Genomic DNA, 18,097 nt, shown 5'->3' with positions numbered 1-18,097 from the left:
TGGAGCATAGCGAAGTTAAAAAAGACACTTTCCAACTACAGAACTGCCCATCTCTTTTTCAAAAAACCCAACACACTACAGAAACCCAGACAGATCTAACCTGCATTCGGCCTCACAGAAACGTCTAAACTCCTGACACGTGAATATAATTTCATTTTAAATACACACACACATGCTTTTCTTCCGGCTACGGGTTAAAGATTAATATTGAGCGAAACATTTGACACACCATGAGCGAAAATAAAATGTTTTTATAAATTAAGATATATTGGAAAAAAAGCAACCATAACGCTTTGAAAAACTCTCCAAGCTCCCAGACTTGCTTTCCTTAAAACATTGTTTCACGATCTGGCATGGTTAAATTGAAAGTTTAAACTTGTCAGTTGTGTTATTCCAAACCGATCCCTGCAATTCCTGTGCGATTCTCTCCCGCACTAAGTTGACACTGTTAGTTTCCCGAAGCAACCCCCAAAATATTATTCCCAGTTTCTCAGAAACCCCGGTACAGCTTGGCTCCTAATCGTACTCACTCCATTAAACCGACTCCCCTAAGATATTTTGCCCCCTTTCAACCAGAGACGAGCAGTTGGCCAGCAACTTCCAGCTCTTCAGCGGTGCTCTAGCGCCCACTATTTAAGACTCTGGGAAAACTGTTTGCAATGGTTCTATACATATGTTTTTTTAAAAAAAAAGTTACATATCTTTTTGCCAACTTCGAAAACTTTCATTTTATGTTTTTTGTTGCTGTTTCTCTCCAACTTCTCAACCTCTCGGGTCGAGACGCGGGGGGCATGGAAGTTTCTCTTGAATGAGAGAAATAAACAAGGTATGGAAACTTGTGGAGAAAGAGAGCTCCGCGCCGCTCTTGTGGCCAGAGCGTTCAAGTCTTAAGTTCTTGCGCCCCAGCCTTTTCGCGAGCCCGTGTTGCACATCATTCTAATCGTCCCCACTGCATCGACATCAACTGGAGGAGAAAATACATTCCTGATCGCTTCTTCACAAAGACCATGGGTGCACAGCGGATCGTTTGGAGTTGTTGGTTTTTATGGAGGGTCTTTTTGGAAGCCTATACAGCGGATCTAAAAAAAAGGTGCGGAGAGATAGGAGAAGAAAATAGGGACCTACTTTTGGCCAGTTTTCTCGCCCTTGCCTTGGATCTCATGTTGTCTGTCGGCGTTGGTCGTGATTTCAGAGAATCGCACACGCTATCTCCCTGGCATTGTCAGTTTGGACACCTTCGCACATGCGCACAGAGCCTTCAATCTGACACCATCACGCAGGGAAAAGTTTGAATATATTCATCATTTGGCCGCGATCTGTCCTCAACTCCATCAGACCAATTATCTCTGCTTCCCTAACGCCATTTCACACTTTATTCCTCTCCCACTTGCACGAACCCCTCTTCTAAACCTTGGGAAGTATCTGCACGACAAAGACAAGTTTGCCTAAAAAAAGCTCATTACCTTTTTCTTAAAAAAAATAAAGCTCATCTGCAGAAGATCTGCCGTGGAAATTTAGCAAAAAAACAAGTTATCAAATAAGTAATTTTAATCCAGTGCACACGTTACTCGCGTTAAAAATTACATATTAAGCTAATTGACAGTAGACTTGACCGATTTACAGTATATAGTTTTAGCACAACTGGTCGTGGCAGGGGAACAGATTGGCATGCTATCTTAACTCAATAATGCGCCCTAATAACCCCCATCAGTTATGACAGTATTAATTAAAGCTATCGATAGCTTTAAATGAATGAATAGTCCTGGATAACAGCAGTGATTTAACACCCGGTGTTAGTGCAATGGAATAATAAACGTGGGTTTGGGACTACGCAGTTACTAGGGCTAATTAGCGCTGAGAACCGGACATTTAAACAGACATTTTTTTCTGTTCCTAAAGAGCAGCCTCAGCGCCTTCTTCCCTACCTTAAGCCCAGCACAAAACTGATTGTTTCATTTAATGTGCGTTATTTTAATGAAAGAAAAAAATAATCGGCTATTTTGCATTGTCTTCTCAGACCGTTTCTCTTCAAGCTCTTCCTGCAACTCGAATGGATCCTGTAGTTTGAGAAAGAGGGGGAGAAGGAGAGAGAGAGAGAGAGAGAGGAAGAAGCTGGGTCTCAACACAGTAAGTGCTTCACGTTTCCATCGTCTCTAATGTGTGGTGTTTTATATAGCTAATGTACTTAATTATTTTAGTACACGGAGAAAGGTGGTCGAAATATCTTTTGAAAAATGACCTGCAGGTTATAAGGAAGAAATTGTTATTTTAAAAACCATTGCTTACCAACAGAAAAACAGATGAAAATAATATTGCGGTGCAAAATCAGTTATTTGGGAGTGTAGCTCGTATAGTTATGGTTAAATTAATTGATATAGTTACAAAAACCAAATGTCACTTGGGTCTTAATAAAACAAACAAGCAAAATCTATGTTCATAATTTTGTATTCTGTGTATGATTACATTCTAATAGATTCTTGGGCTATTGTGTGAGAGGGTTTAGTTATATTGTCATGTTTCTATCCCTCTGCCAGACTAAATGTCTTTGAACTTGGGGCGGGCAGGCGGGCGGGGATGTTGGCGGTGGTGGGGGGTGGAGTGGAGAGACACATTGCAGGCGCCACATGTTAGGCTATACAACGGGTAAAAGGGTCTTTGGGAAGATTGCTCCATTGTCAGTGCTCACTTCCTCACTGACTGTACCACACGCACTTCATAGTGCGAGAAACTAAACCAGTTCATTTCAAATTCAATGTTTGAGAATCGCTTGAGTATGCTTGCATTTGTTGTAACAGCTCCTTGTGGCAAATGTTTCGTATTTAGCTATAGTAAATGTAGATCGTATAGCATAACACGCATACACAAGGTGGGCTGTAGATACACCGCTGAGGTGATGACTGGAGGATGGAATTCTCAATGCTGCCCTTGAGACATTTCAAATTCTATATTAGATTCGCCGTGCTTCTTTAGGTGAGATTTACTGTTACTATATGATTTTTTGTAAAATTAGAAATGTTTCACTATAATTAATTTTGTAGAAAATTAATCTTTTCACAATGGACAGTGAGTAAACCCTTAAGTAAAGTTTCATTGGAGCCTGGCAAGAGGAAACAGGAAGATTTTTAAGAAGGAGAAAAGATACGCCATAATTATAGCGAGAGGAGTTTCCAAATGAACTGCACAATCGGGCAATTCACTCCAATAGCATGATATAAATTTGCATCTGCAAATCAGAATAAAATCTTAGTTTTTTTTAAAGTAGGATTGTTTCACAACCTGTGTCCAGTACGGGAACCCTTCTGCAACTCCTGCCGATAGTGAATCGTCAGCGCAGTCCTCATTGTTGCTAAAATTAATCTCATGAAATACATCACTGCAGACGAAATCGGTACGAGGCAAATACCACCGAGGGAAGGGTTAGTTCTTAACTAGTAAACTATTTTCAGAAGCTTGGCAAGCTTGATAGGATAATTTGTATACATACTTTCTCTTACACATACATAATGTTACTATAAATATTATTCAGGAATTTGTAGGACTAGGTATAACAGTTAGATTTAGCGCACTCTCTATTTTATCACTTAAACGAGGGATTGCAATTTAAAATTCTAGTTACGTTGCAAACACCGCCAAACTTGCTGTCCAGCAATCGGAACCGCGCACTAAGGGACAGGGGGCTCTGTGTTGCCGGCTATATTGTGTAGTCGAACTAGTTTTTACAGGTTTTGAGTGAAGGAATATATACATCGATTCATGGTTAGTACTCGAGGAAGTTAACACCCCTTAATCCAACTTGTTTTGTACAATAAATTTAAATTTTAAGTACCAGCCATTTCTGTCAATGAAAATGCAGTGGAAATTTGTTGGAATATTCAGAGTGACAAGTTTAAAAAAAAATCGAGGTCCGGAACAAAAAGGTAGTTGGAGATGAGTTAATTAATTTGGTCATAATACTGATCAAAGTTGGATGAATTCAGGTCAACAATGTGTTTGAGAAAGCATTTGTTTAAATACTATGGTCTCAAAAAACCGTACTTTGTTTCTATTCTATATCACTGTGTCCATTGTTAGTACTTTAAATCGTGGTTGTATGCAAGGTTTAAATCTTCATGGTAATACCTATTAGAATATAATCCTTATTACGCATAACACGCAATGTGACGTTCGCACAGGTACTTTCATTTTATTTACAACTCATTAATTACAATTGTATAATGATTCTTGATCGCTTTTAGCTACAGTTAAGTGAGATACAACGTTTTGCCCGGTAACTTTAACAGTTACAGCATATGCAGGTCTGTGGAATTTAATGATACACCCCTGAAAAATTCCTTACTCTGAGGTATAAAGCAGTGGATTAACCCTTAATGTGGATAATAAGTGCGTTCAGATATTAAAGGTACAAATTAAAAAATCTCTGTGCGGATCGAGCTGTTCAGTTCGAAGTCAAATATCTGTGTAAAATCGATACATGAAACGTATACAGTCCACGACCAGCTCAACTGACTCAACAATGTCTGTGTCGCCACTTGTATGAAATAGTCGGACAGACTGTTTCAACCCGGTTGTGTTTTAATTGTGCAAAAATCTGCGGAAGTAATATGACACGCTACCTGCAGAAGCCACCGGTAATATTTAAATAAATATTTATTAAGCGCGTGCGTGTATGTGAATACATTTGTAAACATGCATTTAGTAGTTGCATGTCATAAAATAGAGAAAGTTTTTTTTTAAAAAGGCCTGTGCAGGTGCATTTGCAACATGGTTTGTATTGTTAGGCTCCTGACTGACACATCCCGTTTTACCGTTTTATCCACACAATGGAAATCCAATTGGGAATCAATTCTCCTCTATAGCAACGAAATGGTCAGAATAGAACCTAAGCAGTAACTACACTTCGATTTCAAATCACTCATCCACTTCATCTCGAAGCAAACTTCACAGCTCAGCTTCAAAAAAATCTTAGGTCTAACGGATTACTGTCTGGTTGAGATTATGGTTTAGTAATAAGGGTTAGAATTACAGATTCTAATCGGGTTAGGATTATTAATTGCAAAACTGAGGCTTACATTTAGAGGTCCGACTGATACAGTCTCTAATTGTGTCAATTGATAATTAAATTGCTTTAAACAGTTACTGATGAAGGTCTTCGGGGGATATTTTTCTGCTCCATTTAAACAGGCACATTTTCCAGAATCAAAGACATTTTGAAATATATATTATATTTTAAATCGATTTAAATGTAGGAATTGCTGCCTGTTCCCTGGGAGCAGCGGATGAGCCGACCTGCTTGTACTCAGTATCCGCCGGACAGTCGGAAAGACGTGCCTTGCCGGTTCAGCTGTCAAACACGACTCGTTTCCCCATTCTCGGTCCAATATTGCCATTTTATTCATTAACTTGTGTTTTTTTAACTGCCTCATTTAAGTGAAAGTCAAATTATGCAAAAGTAAACTTTCCACACAGACATTTGCTAAATGCATCTCTTAGCGATAAGTTATAACGTGTATTGAATAGATAAACGGACAACATTCATAATTTAACCTGCTATAGACCAGAGATTAAAATCTCAGAACAAAATGAACTCACGTTGAAAAATGATTTCAAAATCAATTGACTGAATTTACAGACAATCTGTAATCACCCTAAAGCCCCGTGAAATCTCCTTTTTCTTCTACCTTTGTCCCCACGTCTCCACCACTATGCCCCCTCTCTTTCCGTCCCAATACCCCGAGGAAAATGCGGGAAAAAAACTAATCTGGAACAGCTTCCGAATATGATGCTATACTCATCTGAGAGTTAAAGCGGAGGTCAGACAGGAGCCTGTCCTTGCAGCAGAGCCTAGTTACTAGCAGTGGTCAGTGAGTGTTCCATTCGCCCCGTCCGATTCGGACTGTATAGCACCAGTCAAACCTTTTAATCACTGTCTCTCCTTTACTTCCACCTGCTTGTTTATTTTCCCTACTCGTCTTTTCATACATTTGGGATCTCCCTAGACCAGCAATTTGTTTCTAAAAACGTACCACAAAAATGACTGCAGATCCTAAGTCATAGGGACATAGGAGCAAGAGTAAGCCATTCGGCCCCTTAAGCTTGCTCCGCCATTCAATTAGATCATGGGTGAGCTTTATCTCAGCTCCATTTACCGCTTTGGTTCCATATCCCATTAAACCCTAAGCTACCAAAAAACTTTTAATCTCAGCCTAAAATTTTCAATTGACCTAGCTGCAACAGTTCCTTGCGGGAGAGAATTCCATATTTCCTTGAGAGGACGTGCTTCCTGACGTCACCCCTGAAAAGTCTAACTCTATTTTTAAAGTTACTCCTTTTTCTGGACTCCCCGAGCAGTGGAAATAGTTTATCTCAATCAACCCCGCCGAATCCTTTAATCACGTTAAATACCTCAATTAGATCATCCCTTAATCTTCTATACTCAAGGAATAAAACCCTTGTCTATGCAATCTGTCCTCGATTTACGCTTTTTAGGTCCGGTATAATTCTGGTGATTCTACTTTGCACCATCTACAAGGCCAATATATCCTTCCTGCGTTGAAGTGTCAGAACTAAACTTAGTACTCCAGATGCAGTCTAACCAGAGCTTTGTACAACTTTAACATAACTTCTATCCCTCTGTATTCCAACCCCCTTGATATAAAGGCTAACATTTCATCAGCCCTTTATTTTTTTGTCCCATCCATTTGCTTTTAATAATTTCTTTATATGGAACCCTACATTTCTCCGTTCCCGCACAGTTCCTATTTAGAAAATACTCCAATCTTTTTTAGATCCAAAGTGGAGAACATCACATTTCTTCACTTTGAACCCTATCTGCCACAGTTTTGCCCACTCACTTAAGCGATCAATGTTCCTTTTCAACTACAGAGCGAGGAACCCAGGACATGTCTTTGATGGTAGACTCAGGCCCCAACTTGTTATATCATAAGCTAAATAATCCCTTTATATTCTTTACGGTTTGATATGCATTTAGATCAAGATTACAATTTCTTCGTTCACTTGTAGTTGTCCTCAGCATATTAGTCTTATATTGCCAAGCAGACATAAAATGTACCACTCACTAGTCAAAAGTTGTTGAAAATTAGAAGCCAATACAGGATGGTCGGATAAACTGTTTTTGATCAAGGCATTTCCTAATTTTGCACTCGTGCAAACTGCAGAATGCGAAATTGACAAAGTTTAAACTTGTCAACAAAAGATAATGCCCTATTCAGTGGAGTCTGGATCTCAGTATTCCAGAGTTTAGAATTTCTGCACATAATGTGTTACTATTTGTTGCTCCTTGCTTAGAACCAGGCTTCATCAGGTTTCTGCGTCAGCTTACATCTACCATTTTCAAGCAATTGCTGTAATTCCTGGCATCAGGCATGGTGTATCGATTCGAACACAAAAGTAGCGACTGTCAGTATATTTAGGATGTGCACATGATCACCAATGGAATAATGAGTACATGCAGTCTTTGTAGATGGTCAACAAAGATGGGATGGCCATTACTAAATACAGTTTTGGCTATGGTCACTATTGGCAGCGTGGTGAGTGCGTGCTTGTTTTGTAGATGGTCATTAATAATGGGAATATCAGTAGTTGCAGAGTTTCTGGATGGTCATTAATGGCGAGATGGTCAGTTGAGGCAAGGTTTCTGCATAGCCATTAATGGTGGTATGGTCAGTCGAGGCAGTGTTTCTAGATGGTCACTGATTGTAGTATGGTACGTAGATGAAGAATTTTTGGATGACTATTAACGATGAGATGGTCAATAGAGGCAGGGTTTCGGGATGGCCACTAATGATGAGATGGTTAGTAGATTGCGGGTTTATAGATGATAGCTAATGGCAGGACGGACAGTAGATGCATAGTTTCTAAATGATCATTGATAGTAGGACACTCATTAGATGAAAGGTAGATGGCTAAGATTGGATTGGTGTGTAAAAACACCACCAATCAGTAGACGAGAGACTCCAGATGATCAATAATAGTTGAATTTAGATAGGTGCTGGAAGTACTGTTCATAAGCATGAACAAATCAGAAGTGAGACGGCAACAATACTGCACAAGTGTTGTGAATTAATTTAAAAGTAGTTCCCAGTTGCCTTTATCTTTCTCCATGCCCTTAGTAACATTCTACATTTCTGAAGTTCACCGAACCTGTTCATGATGAACCTGGGGTTACTGGCATTTCTCAATGTAGAACGTTACAGGTAAATCGGGTTGCTATAGCTAACAGCTAATATTCTCCAGTTAGTAGGCTATGCACGTTTCCTCATTAACTGGTAGCTGTCAAGCCGACATTGTTTCCCAAAAATGTACGACACATCCAATATTTAATAGCCATAAAGAAGGGTCTTTACACTTTGAAGATTTTCTTCGATTCTGGAGTCTTTCAGGTCTTCGCATATTTTCTGGGTGTCAATTCGTTTTATCTATTGGTAGCTTTTTATATACTTGAGCGTAGTACTAATCTGTATTCTGGCTCTCTATAATTGAACTACTGAATCATTTTTTTATATTAAACATCTACATTTCACGTATGAAAAATAAGGTTGGTACCCATCTACAAGCCTCTTGTTTTAAAAATTCCATCCAAATAGTTACATTAGTGATATTTGCACACAATTCACAGCTATTACAATAAAAGCTCGTTTAGTTTTTAGACCAACTTTTTTTTCTCTCTTTGCATAATGAGGATGGTAGACGGACGAAGTCACTCAAGAGCTTGATCATAGTGGATCCTTGTCATATCCGGAGCTCCGACTAATGATGCAGGGAAGGATTGTGGAGGAGTTTAGATTGTAATTATTAGCCATTAATTGGGTTCAGGACCTTTGTGGTTGTGGTAAATGAGAAGTCTGACCGTTAATCCCAATCAGGATATACAGCTGGGGGCTAGAAAGAGCCAGGACTCGTTGGACGCAGCCTGCAACACTCCAGGGGGTCAAGCACGTAGATAACAGCCACATCCAAGCTATAAACTACAAGAGAATGGCAAAAAGGGCATGATGAAAACACAACAGCTTCTTGGCATATTTAGATCTGTATTTCAAGGGGACAAACCTTATTTGAAGAAAAATATGATCCTTAGATATATCTTAACAGGTGAGGTGGGATAGCAGACGCCAAAGCTGCAATAATTGCCCAAATATACATTAATAGGTTCACATAGTTCCGGTTCAAGTAAACCCCGCTGTACTTTTTGCAAACCAATTAATTATAACACAGACAACAAAATGATTGTCTGTGATAGGGAGGAGTGGATGAATCAATACAAACTTGTTACACGGATGCACTGGTGGCTCACACATAACCCCTAAATATATTTGCCGATTACTGATGGATTATTAAATGCTATAATTTTGAAGAAATACACGTGACACTCTGAATGTTAGTTTGGTTGTTTGGATGCACTGGTTGCTTACTTTCAGATTAATCCTTAATTTTCATTGCCCTAAAGTGTCCCTTATTTTAAAACTTAACTCAAATGGGTTAGCATCTCAGGATTTAAACGCCCATTGGTTACAATGCATCATATACCTCGTTTCATTTACAAAATGTACTTTCTTCCAATTTATTTCTTGAAAAATATCTTTAAAAGTGAGCGAGAAAGGACGGCAGAGTACAATGTTGTTCCAGCGTTGCTAGTTCATTGCAATTAACGAGATCCAAAGAAGAAGAGGTCCACTTTGGAATGCAGCAGCACAAGACTTAACGAAACCAAGACTCAATTTTTCAGTTTTGACACTGATAGGTTTTATCTGTACTGGACTCGGTTTGTTTGCTCCTGGAAAATTAACGCAACACTGTGCATCCGGCGAGGCTGGTTATAGAATAAATCTTGAGTAAGCTACCAAAAATGTATTTAACTTTTCAGAAAATACTTTCGAAAGCAAATATATGACAGACCAACAATCGAATCAAATTCTTCTCAAACATACACTTACTAATATTTTGAATTTCATTTTGGATAAAAAATATAAATATATAATTGCCGTCGCGAATTAGATATTTCGGCTCTCCATTGAATAGTGGAGGAGTCACTGGTGATATAAATTCACTACAAAAATATCTGTTAACATATTGTTTCAAATTCAGTATAATTCCGGTGGTGTCCAGTAACTGACAACATCGAGATAAACTGGAGTCCCGTTGAACACAATCAAAACACCATTAAATGGACAAATATTTCCAAAATAATGAAACATATAAATAATCGATAGTTTCGTGGAATAATAAAACAAAGTAGTTAATAATAAACAACTTATGGCATTATGGAGTAGGAGAATGCTCTCCAATATAGAATTCTATTTTTAAAAAATGTAGTGTAGAGCAAATGGATTTGTGTTTTTTTTAGGTATATCGAAAAATAAGATGTCTCTAAGAAAGTAGTCAATGTATTAGTGTGAAGTGGTTCATTTTGGCAGGAAGAACGAGGAGAGGCAATAGAAAATGATGGATACAATTTTAAAGGGAATGCAGAAACAGAGGGATGGATGGTGGGGGGTAAATGTGCACAAATCATTGAAGGTGGCAGCGTAGAGAAAGCAATTAATAAAACATATGGGATCCTGGGCTTGATAACTAGGGTCATAGAGTACAAAAGCAAGGAAGTTATGTTAACCCTGTATAAAACACTGGTTTGGCCTCAACTGAAGTATTGTGTCCACGTCTGGGCACCATACTTTAGGAAGGATGTGACGGCATTAGAGAGGGTGCAGAAAAGTGCAGGAAGATGGGATTAGAATAGTTGGGTGCTGTATGGTCAGCACAGACACGATGGGCCGAAGGGCCTGTTTCTGTGCTGTATAACTCTATGACTCTAAAAAATTCACGAGGATGGTTCCAGTGAATAGGAACTTCAGTTATGTAGATAGATTGGAGAAGCTGGAGCTATTCTCCTTGGAGAAGATTAAGAGGAGATTTGATAGAAGTGCTTAAAATCATGAGAGGTCCGGACAGAGTAGATGGAGAGAAACTGTTCTAATTGGTGGAAGGATCAGAACCAGAGTATACCAATTTAAGGTGATTGGCAAAAGAAGCAACGGCAACATGAGGAAAAAAATTCTTTACACAGCGAGTGGTTAGGATCTGGAATGCATTGGGTGAGACTGTGATGGAGGCAGATTCAATTGTGGCTTTCAAAAGGGAATTGGATAATTATCTGAAGAGAAAAAAATGCAGAGCTGGGGGGGTGGGAAGATGGGGAAGTGAGACTAGGTGAGTTGCCCTTGCAGAAGGCTGGCATGGACACGATGGGCCAAATGGTCTCATTCTGCGCTGTAACCATTCTGTGATTCTAAATATACAACAAAACAATGTGCATTTAAATAGTGCCTTTAACGTAGTAAAACGTCCCAAAACACTTCACAGGAGCGTCATCAAATAAAATTTGGCAACTATCCACATGAGATTTTAGAGTAGATGACCAAAAGCTTTGATGAAAGAGGTCGGTTTTAAGGAGTGTCTTATGGGAAGAGAGGGAAAGAAGGAAAGGTTTCTGAAGGGAATCACAGAGTTTAGGATTTTGGCATCTGGAGGCAGGGCTGCCAATGGTGGAGCGATTAAAATCGGGGTTGTTCGAGGGGTCAGAACTAAAGGATCACAGATATCTGAGGGTTGTAGGGCTGGAGGAAATTACAAAGATAGGGAGGGGCAAAGCCATGGTAGGATAGTCTCACAACATAATATCGGTACATGAATATGCTGCAATTATATTGAGAGAGATGGATTGCTGCCAGTAACTAAAAGCACTAATTTCTCAGACCTGCTATTGTATCCCTTCCCAGTACCCTTTCACTTTGCATTGCTCACCCTATGAGAGTGTTGTAAATTTGTCAACTGCTGAGCTACCTTGCCTGCAACCCCCAACTAATGGAGAAAGCCGTAGCTCACACCGGTATCCAAATTGATTATATGCAAGAACGGGACTACATAAAAGTAGAACCCCTTCCCCTCCCAGGACACGGATCTACTATGCAGAGCCTGACTCTAGCCCAGGGCATGGGGTGTCACATGTTTTGGTGCTGCCTTTGATAGAAGCCCCAGGCATCTCATTGAAATGTACCTCTGCAATTATTTGAATTAATCAACCTGATCACTGTGGTCCACGTCGCCTTGCCCTGAACCATACCAAAGTTTACATCGTGACCTGTACTTTGTGCGTTTTTATTTGACTGTCTATTGTTTTCAGTATATATATATGTAAATTTTATAGATGTAGAGGGAAAGACAACAATTTTATTCGTTCATGGGATGTGCCCATCCCTAATTGTCCTTGCGAAGGTGGTGGTGAGCAGCCTTCTTGAACCATTGCAGTCCCTGGGGTGTAGGTACACCCACAGTGCTGTTAGGAAGGGTGTTCCAAGATTTTGACCCAGCGACAGTGAAGGAACAGTGATATAGTTCCAAGTTAGGATGGTAACTTGCAGGTGGTGGTGTTCCCTTGCATCTGCTGCCCTTGTTCTTCTAGGTGGTAGAAGTCACGGGTGTTGTCGAAGGAGCCTTGGTGAGTTGCTGCAGTGCATCTTGTAGATGATGCACACTGCTGCCACTGTGCGTCGGTGGTGAAGGAAGTGAATGTTGAAGGTGGTGGATGGTGTGCCAATCAAGTGGGCTGCTTTGTCCTGGATGATGTTGAGCTACTTGAGTGTTGTTGCAGTTGCATCCAGGCAAGTATTTCATCACACTCCTGACTTGTGCCTTGTAGATGCTGGACAGGAGGTGAGTTACTCCCCACAGAATTCCCAGCTTCAGACCTGCCCTTGCAGCCATTGTATTTGTGGCTTGTCCAGTTCAGTTTCTGGTCAATGGTAACACACAGGATGTTGATAGTGGGGGATTCATCGATGGTAATGCCATTGATAATCAAGTGGAGGTTAGATTCTCTCTTGTTTGAGATGGTCATTGCCTGGCACTTGTGTGGCACGAATGTTACTTGCCACTTATCAGCCCAAGCTTGGATGTTGTCCAGGTGTTGCTGCATCTGGACACGAACTGCTTCAGTATCTGTGAGGCAAGCAAAAAGAGAGGGAAGCGCGCCCGCGCGCGCGCACACGGCTAGATATAACATAAATTTATAAATAAACAGAGAAAGACGCACTGACATGGACAAAGTCAGATACATACATAGAAACACACAAGACAAAAAGGCATGAGTAGTTGCTGTTGCGAGATACAATCGTTGGTGCGTTGACATTAGAGTGTTCCCATCCCGTTTAGAACCTCGGGTAGATTGAAAGTTGTTGGCCAGAAATCCCGAACACGTTCAAGCGAGAGATCCTGAGCGGCTTTATTCTTGTAAATGACAATCGAAATCAGCTCCTGTCATTTCATTCCGAAAAACTGTCCCCTAACTTTGTTTTGTTTTTAAGAAAGACAAGTTTCCTCCCGCGGAACTGGGTGATCAAATATTCTGACAATTCCTAAATAACTTATTGAAACGTTTCAGATTTAACGATTATAAAATGTTTTAATAGCATTTGTGAGGCTTTATCGCTCTTCCCCCAACTTACTTAAATTCAAACGTTATTTCTTTCGCTTGCCACTGCTTCCATTTCCTGCAGTTAGATTGAATATCTGAGAAACAATTGAGTCAAACACTACAGTGAGGTGTTGGTAGCCCCACCGCACGCTTCCTCCTGTATCTATCGTAATAGCATTTGCTGTGGAAAACATATATTTAAATTACTGTAATCTTGAGTTGATCTTTTTTGAAATAAAACTTCTAAAAACTTTTGTTTTATATTTGGAGAGGGCTGTCTCCAGTCACTTTCAGGAGCTGTATATACATTGTGAGGGGAAGGCTTTGGAGACAGATGTTGGATTGAAATTTTCTTTCATACATGGATGCGACCGCCGGTTGGAACAGCATCAGATCTTGAATTTGGCGGATCCTGAGTGCCCCCTTTGGTAGGTGTTTACAAGGAGCTTACATTAACCAGGCTGCATCTTCTCCAACGTTTGTTACTTCTGTTTTTGTTTCGGCACTGCTGTCAAGGTGCAACTGTTACAACAATGACTGCCTATTGTATATGTGTGTATCTGTATTCTGTGTATATGTATATATGTTTTATGTGTTGGGAGAGATATTTTGTAGCTTTTTTATCTTTCAAATGATCGTTTCAATGATGGCAATATAAGCAGATCTACTTTTGAAAGCTTACATAGGACCATCATTTTCTTAAAGACACAGCAGCCTTTGGTGATCAAATATAGTATGCACTTAGAGACCCGTCATTTTTCACATCTCTGGCTCCAATCCATTAATAATGTGCCTTTGTATTTCCACACCTTAACTATTAGAGATCACAAACATTGAACATGGCAATAAACCAGTCTTTTCTAAATATAAATCATGTGTGTTATATAGATCTTGTCATATACTATATGTAATTATTTGCAATGATCTTTGACTAAATGAATATGATACATCACCATTGGGTTGCATTTTGCTGAATGCATTAATATGCATTAGTTATGCAGCCCTTGTGTTTTACTGTTATTTTGGCCTTTCCGGATGTGTTTGAAAGAAGCATTTCACCTTTTTTGGGAGACGGTTTATATTTGAAGTGTTAACATTTCAATGTGGATAAGAAACAATGAACCATACAGGTGTGTGGCAAGAGCGTTTGTCATTTTATATTAAAAGCGATCTTTAAACCGTTACTAAACTTCAGATTCAGACCGAAAAAGTGGGTGGCTGTTGCCTCTTTAAGACCCATGCCCTGGCTGTATAGGCAGCTCGTCATTGCAAACCCTGTTTCACTTCATTGCACTCAAGTCATTAATCCATACGACTAAAACAACGAAGCTGCACGTCTCCAAAGCGTGCAATAAAAATGCGCGAATGCAGAGCCCCGGGGCAAAAAGAAAATTACCAGAAGTAGAAGTGACCTTAGGATGATGTAATCAATCAAACGACCCGTAGGGACACGTATCACAGTCTTAATCTTTCAAGGGAGGCTAGATGAGAGAGTCATGTGAATTTTTAAAAAAAAGCAACACCTCTTTTTACCCCTTTAAAATGTTGTTACCTCGGGCACGAGAGGTAGAGAATAGCAGAACAGGAATGCATAAATCTTTTATGAAAGAATATCAGAGCGAATAAAGCCCTTAGCACAGGGACACAGGGAGCTGGGTCATATTTGTGCTCTTTTTTGCTGTAAACGGAATGACAAATATTTAATTTACTCTAATATGCCCATGGTCAGGAAGTGTGTTATTTAAAACAGCCACGCTGCTTTAGAGGCGGGTTATACAGCAGTCAAGCTATTTACTCCAGAATTGAAATGCAAAGTGGCGTCTGGTTCAAGTGGAGGATGTTAGTTTGTATGAGATATTTGTCGTGGCGTGTATAAGCCAACACTGTTGTTGCACCATCCACTATTTGCAAAGAACCTCTTTTTTATGTGATATTATACCAAATCGTTTTCTTGAATCAAGTTGACACATTCATATTGTATAATTTCCCTAAATTATTCTAAGTATTTCCAAAATGGAAAATGACGAATATTACGATATTTCAACATTCTTTTATGATTCACGTTAAACTGTTGAGATCATGAGTCTATAATGTTTCGGTTAAAGGGAAAAGCGTCTTCTGATGGATTGCCTTGAAATCGCAACATGTTCTGTAACAATAATTCTTAGCCCTTTTCCTAAGGGGACCCAAAGTAGGTGTAGCAAGTTTATGGTGACTGAATAAATCAAATTCATTTTTTAAATCAGGAGATGTTTTGGAAGTTGTGTTCTGCGATCCTATCGGTTTTTAGTTCAGGGAACTGAATAAATCCGTATCTAGTTTTATTTAAATTAGATCTGGGACTTGATTCGCATTTCGTGATTCTGGCTATTTTTCCTAGCAATAGAGCGGTCTTAAGGTTGGTTTAACTGTATACCATTGCAACCAACACATTGACTTCTAACATTTTATAAATTAAAATACTCACGTAGAATATTAAAATTAGTCTTATATTTAAAATGTTTGATTGTATTATTATCGAAGAGAGTTTACTACAGACATAAGTCAGCGATTCTTTCGCATCTAATTCATTTCCTACCCGGGTCAATGTGCAACTTATAAAGTGTCTGGACACACGAGAATTCCTCCAACCCTCCATAACCCAGCTCATTTTTAGCAGTGGTTCTGGGTCAGGCACAATGATCCGAAAGTAAGAATATTTGTATGCAGACTGGTATCTCTCAGTTGCCTCTTGTAACAGCATCATTGTTAATCCATTTGCGTGATACAATGATTGGAACCTCAACTCAACTCTTACCAATCATAACCTCACTGAAGTACAACTCAGTCGTGTCACAGGGGAGTGGGGCAGTTGTATACAAAATGTAAACTGAAGTTTTAAAGAGTAAAAAGGGGCGATTGAACATTTGGACACATTGAGCAGGATATTCGTTCCTTTTGCATATGGCTAAAATGATAGTCTATAGATACATTGAGGCAAGAAGGCCGAAACCTGCCTAGGTCCCAAGTTTTGACTATTTTAAAACCTTTTACACAGGGGCTGTACGACTGTCACTTTCTTTTAACATGAATATACAAAAGATGATTTTACAATCTGTTTCATTTCTCTCTGTTGATTTTATATTAATTATTTTTAGTGAAGCAGTGGGTCCTGATAATATTGGGGTAACTGTCTTGAAGGAGTTGTCGCTTCTTCAACGTGTAGGTGCTGGATTAACACATGCTTGAAAAAACAATTACTAAAGGTCACTGGATTAAGAGTTGGATCTCTTGTGATAATTCTCTCGTGGATTGGCTCAGAAACTCCCTTCACATTTGTTTCTCAATTATTTTGTCAGACCTACTGAATACTATCTGCTGGAAAGCCTGTAGATATTGACAGAAAAATATACATTTTGTAACTGCCTTTTTAAAATGGGGCACTAATGAACAAATTCTCAATTCAAAATCAATCAATGGGGGACGGTTCAATGCAGGTGAAAGTGATCAATTCTTAATGTCAAAGGAGGTAAGGATATCATTTGAGAACAACCTTACCTGACTTAGTGGAACACACCTGTAAAATCAAACTGATCTATCATTGTTTGAATTAAAGACATGACCAAAAGTTTTGTAAATCGGGTTCTCGTGGGTGGGGATTCGGGGCACAGCTTTCTTGGAACTATCCCATCTTGGGATAAACGGTATCCTCCTTGGCTAGGAAGAGTTCCTTCCATTTCTAAGAAACAAGGTTCAGACTGTTTCTGCGGAAGTCAACAAGGAGTACACTTGTCATTCAAACAATACCACTCAACTGTATGTAACTGGTTCCAACGCTGTGTGAATATTTTAAACAAAACATTTCGATTCCATAGACATATTAGACGAAATGATACATGTCTCTTCCTATTTATAACAGTATAAATATAACCTTATCTCACTGACACTGTTGATCGTGTCTCAAGAAAAAAGCTAGGGGACCAATAGCTTGTTCTTGCTTCCAGGGCTCGCATTAACCCTTTGAGATCTGCACCTGAGTTCTGTAGAATACCGTCCCCAGGGTGAGGCAAAATTTCCGTCTCCCCTCGAAAGGGGAAACACTGAATCCTTAAAAGGAGCCATTGTACAACCCCAACATATCACTGCGTCTCCATGCAGACAGTTTACGAACTCTGACTGACCGCGTTAATCGGAGCCATTTCTAGGATTGTTGCATTCGTGTATATTATCTCATTAACACAATAACGACTAATACAAACAGCGTTAACCTTTTCACTTCATAGAGTGGATTATCCTTTCACTACAACCTCATTAGAGGCGATAAAACAAACGCACACACTAAAAATCCGGCCGCTTTATCGATTCTTAGACAAACAGTAAAGTCTGCTTATCTAAGGATCTGGGTGTAGTTTTTTACTTCCTGTGATTTAGCGCGTATCGCCCCATCGCCTCCCATTCATCTGGTTATGTTTGATAAACAGCGATTCTTTGTGTTTACATTGATCGATCATTGCCAATGTACCTGGGTGAAGCAGAATCTTTTAAATTAGGCCAGGTAAATGCGTCAAAGTGTTTCCAGAAAAATAATATTTGTATTAATATAATTATAATTATTCAGGATATGGTTTATTT

The 18,097-nt window shown here is 39.3% G+C and overlaps 1 protein-coding gene and 1 long non-coding RNA gene across 12 annotated transcripts in view; one reads left to right on the top strand and one right to left on the bottom strand.

Annotated features, from left to right (window-relative positions):
- prdm16 (PR domain containing 16) overlaps nt 1–1,208 on the bottom strand; it is a 769,749-nt gene extending 768,541 nt beyond the window's left edge. For all 11 annotated transcript variants that reach the window (XM_068017132.1, XM_068017134.1, XM_068017135.1 and 8 more), the window contains exon 1: nt 1,126–1,208. In XM_068017132.1, coding sequence (XP_067873233.1) covers nt 1,126–1,162 — 37 coding nt within the window. In that variant the 5' untranslated portion in view covers nt 1,163–1,208. The remainder of the gene's footprint in view (nt 1–1,125) is intronic.
- LOC137352074 (uncharacterized) lies at nt 853–15,914 on the top strand. Its single transcript, XR_010969632.1, has 3 exons — nt 853–1,090; nt 2,018–2,127; nt 13,757–15,914. It is a non-coding gene; the product is annotated as an uncharacterized lncRNA (long non-coding RNA).
- The last annotated feature ends 2,183 nt before the right edge of the window (nt 15,915–18,097 follow it).

Source organism: Heterodontus francisci, chromosome 37 (assembly GCF_036365525.1).
Source record: "Heterodontus francisci isolate sHetFra1 chromosome 37, sHetFra1.hap1, whole genome shotgun sequence".
Lineage (NCBI taxonomy): Eukaryota > Metazoa > Chordata > Chondrichthyes > Heterodontiformes > Heterodontidae > Heterodontus > Heterodontus francisci.
Note: the sequence above shows the minus strand (reverse complement) of the source record. Positions and strands in the feature narration are given on the sequence as shown.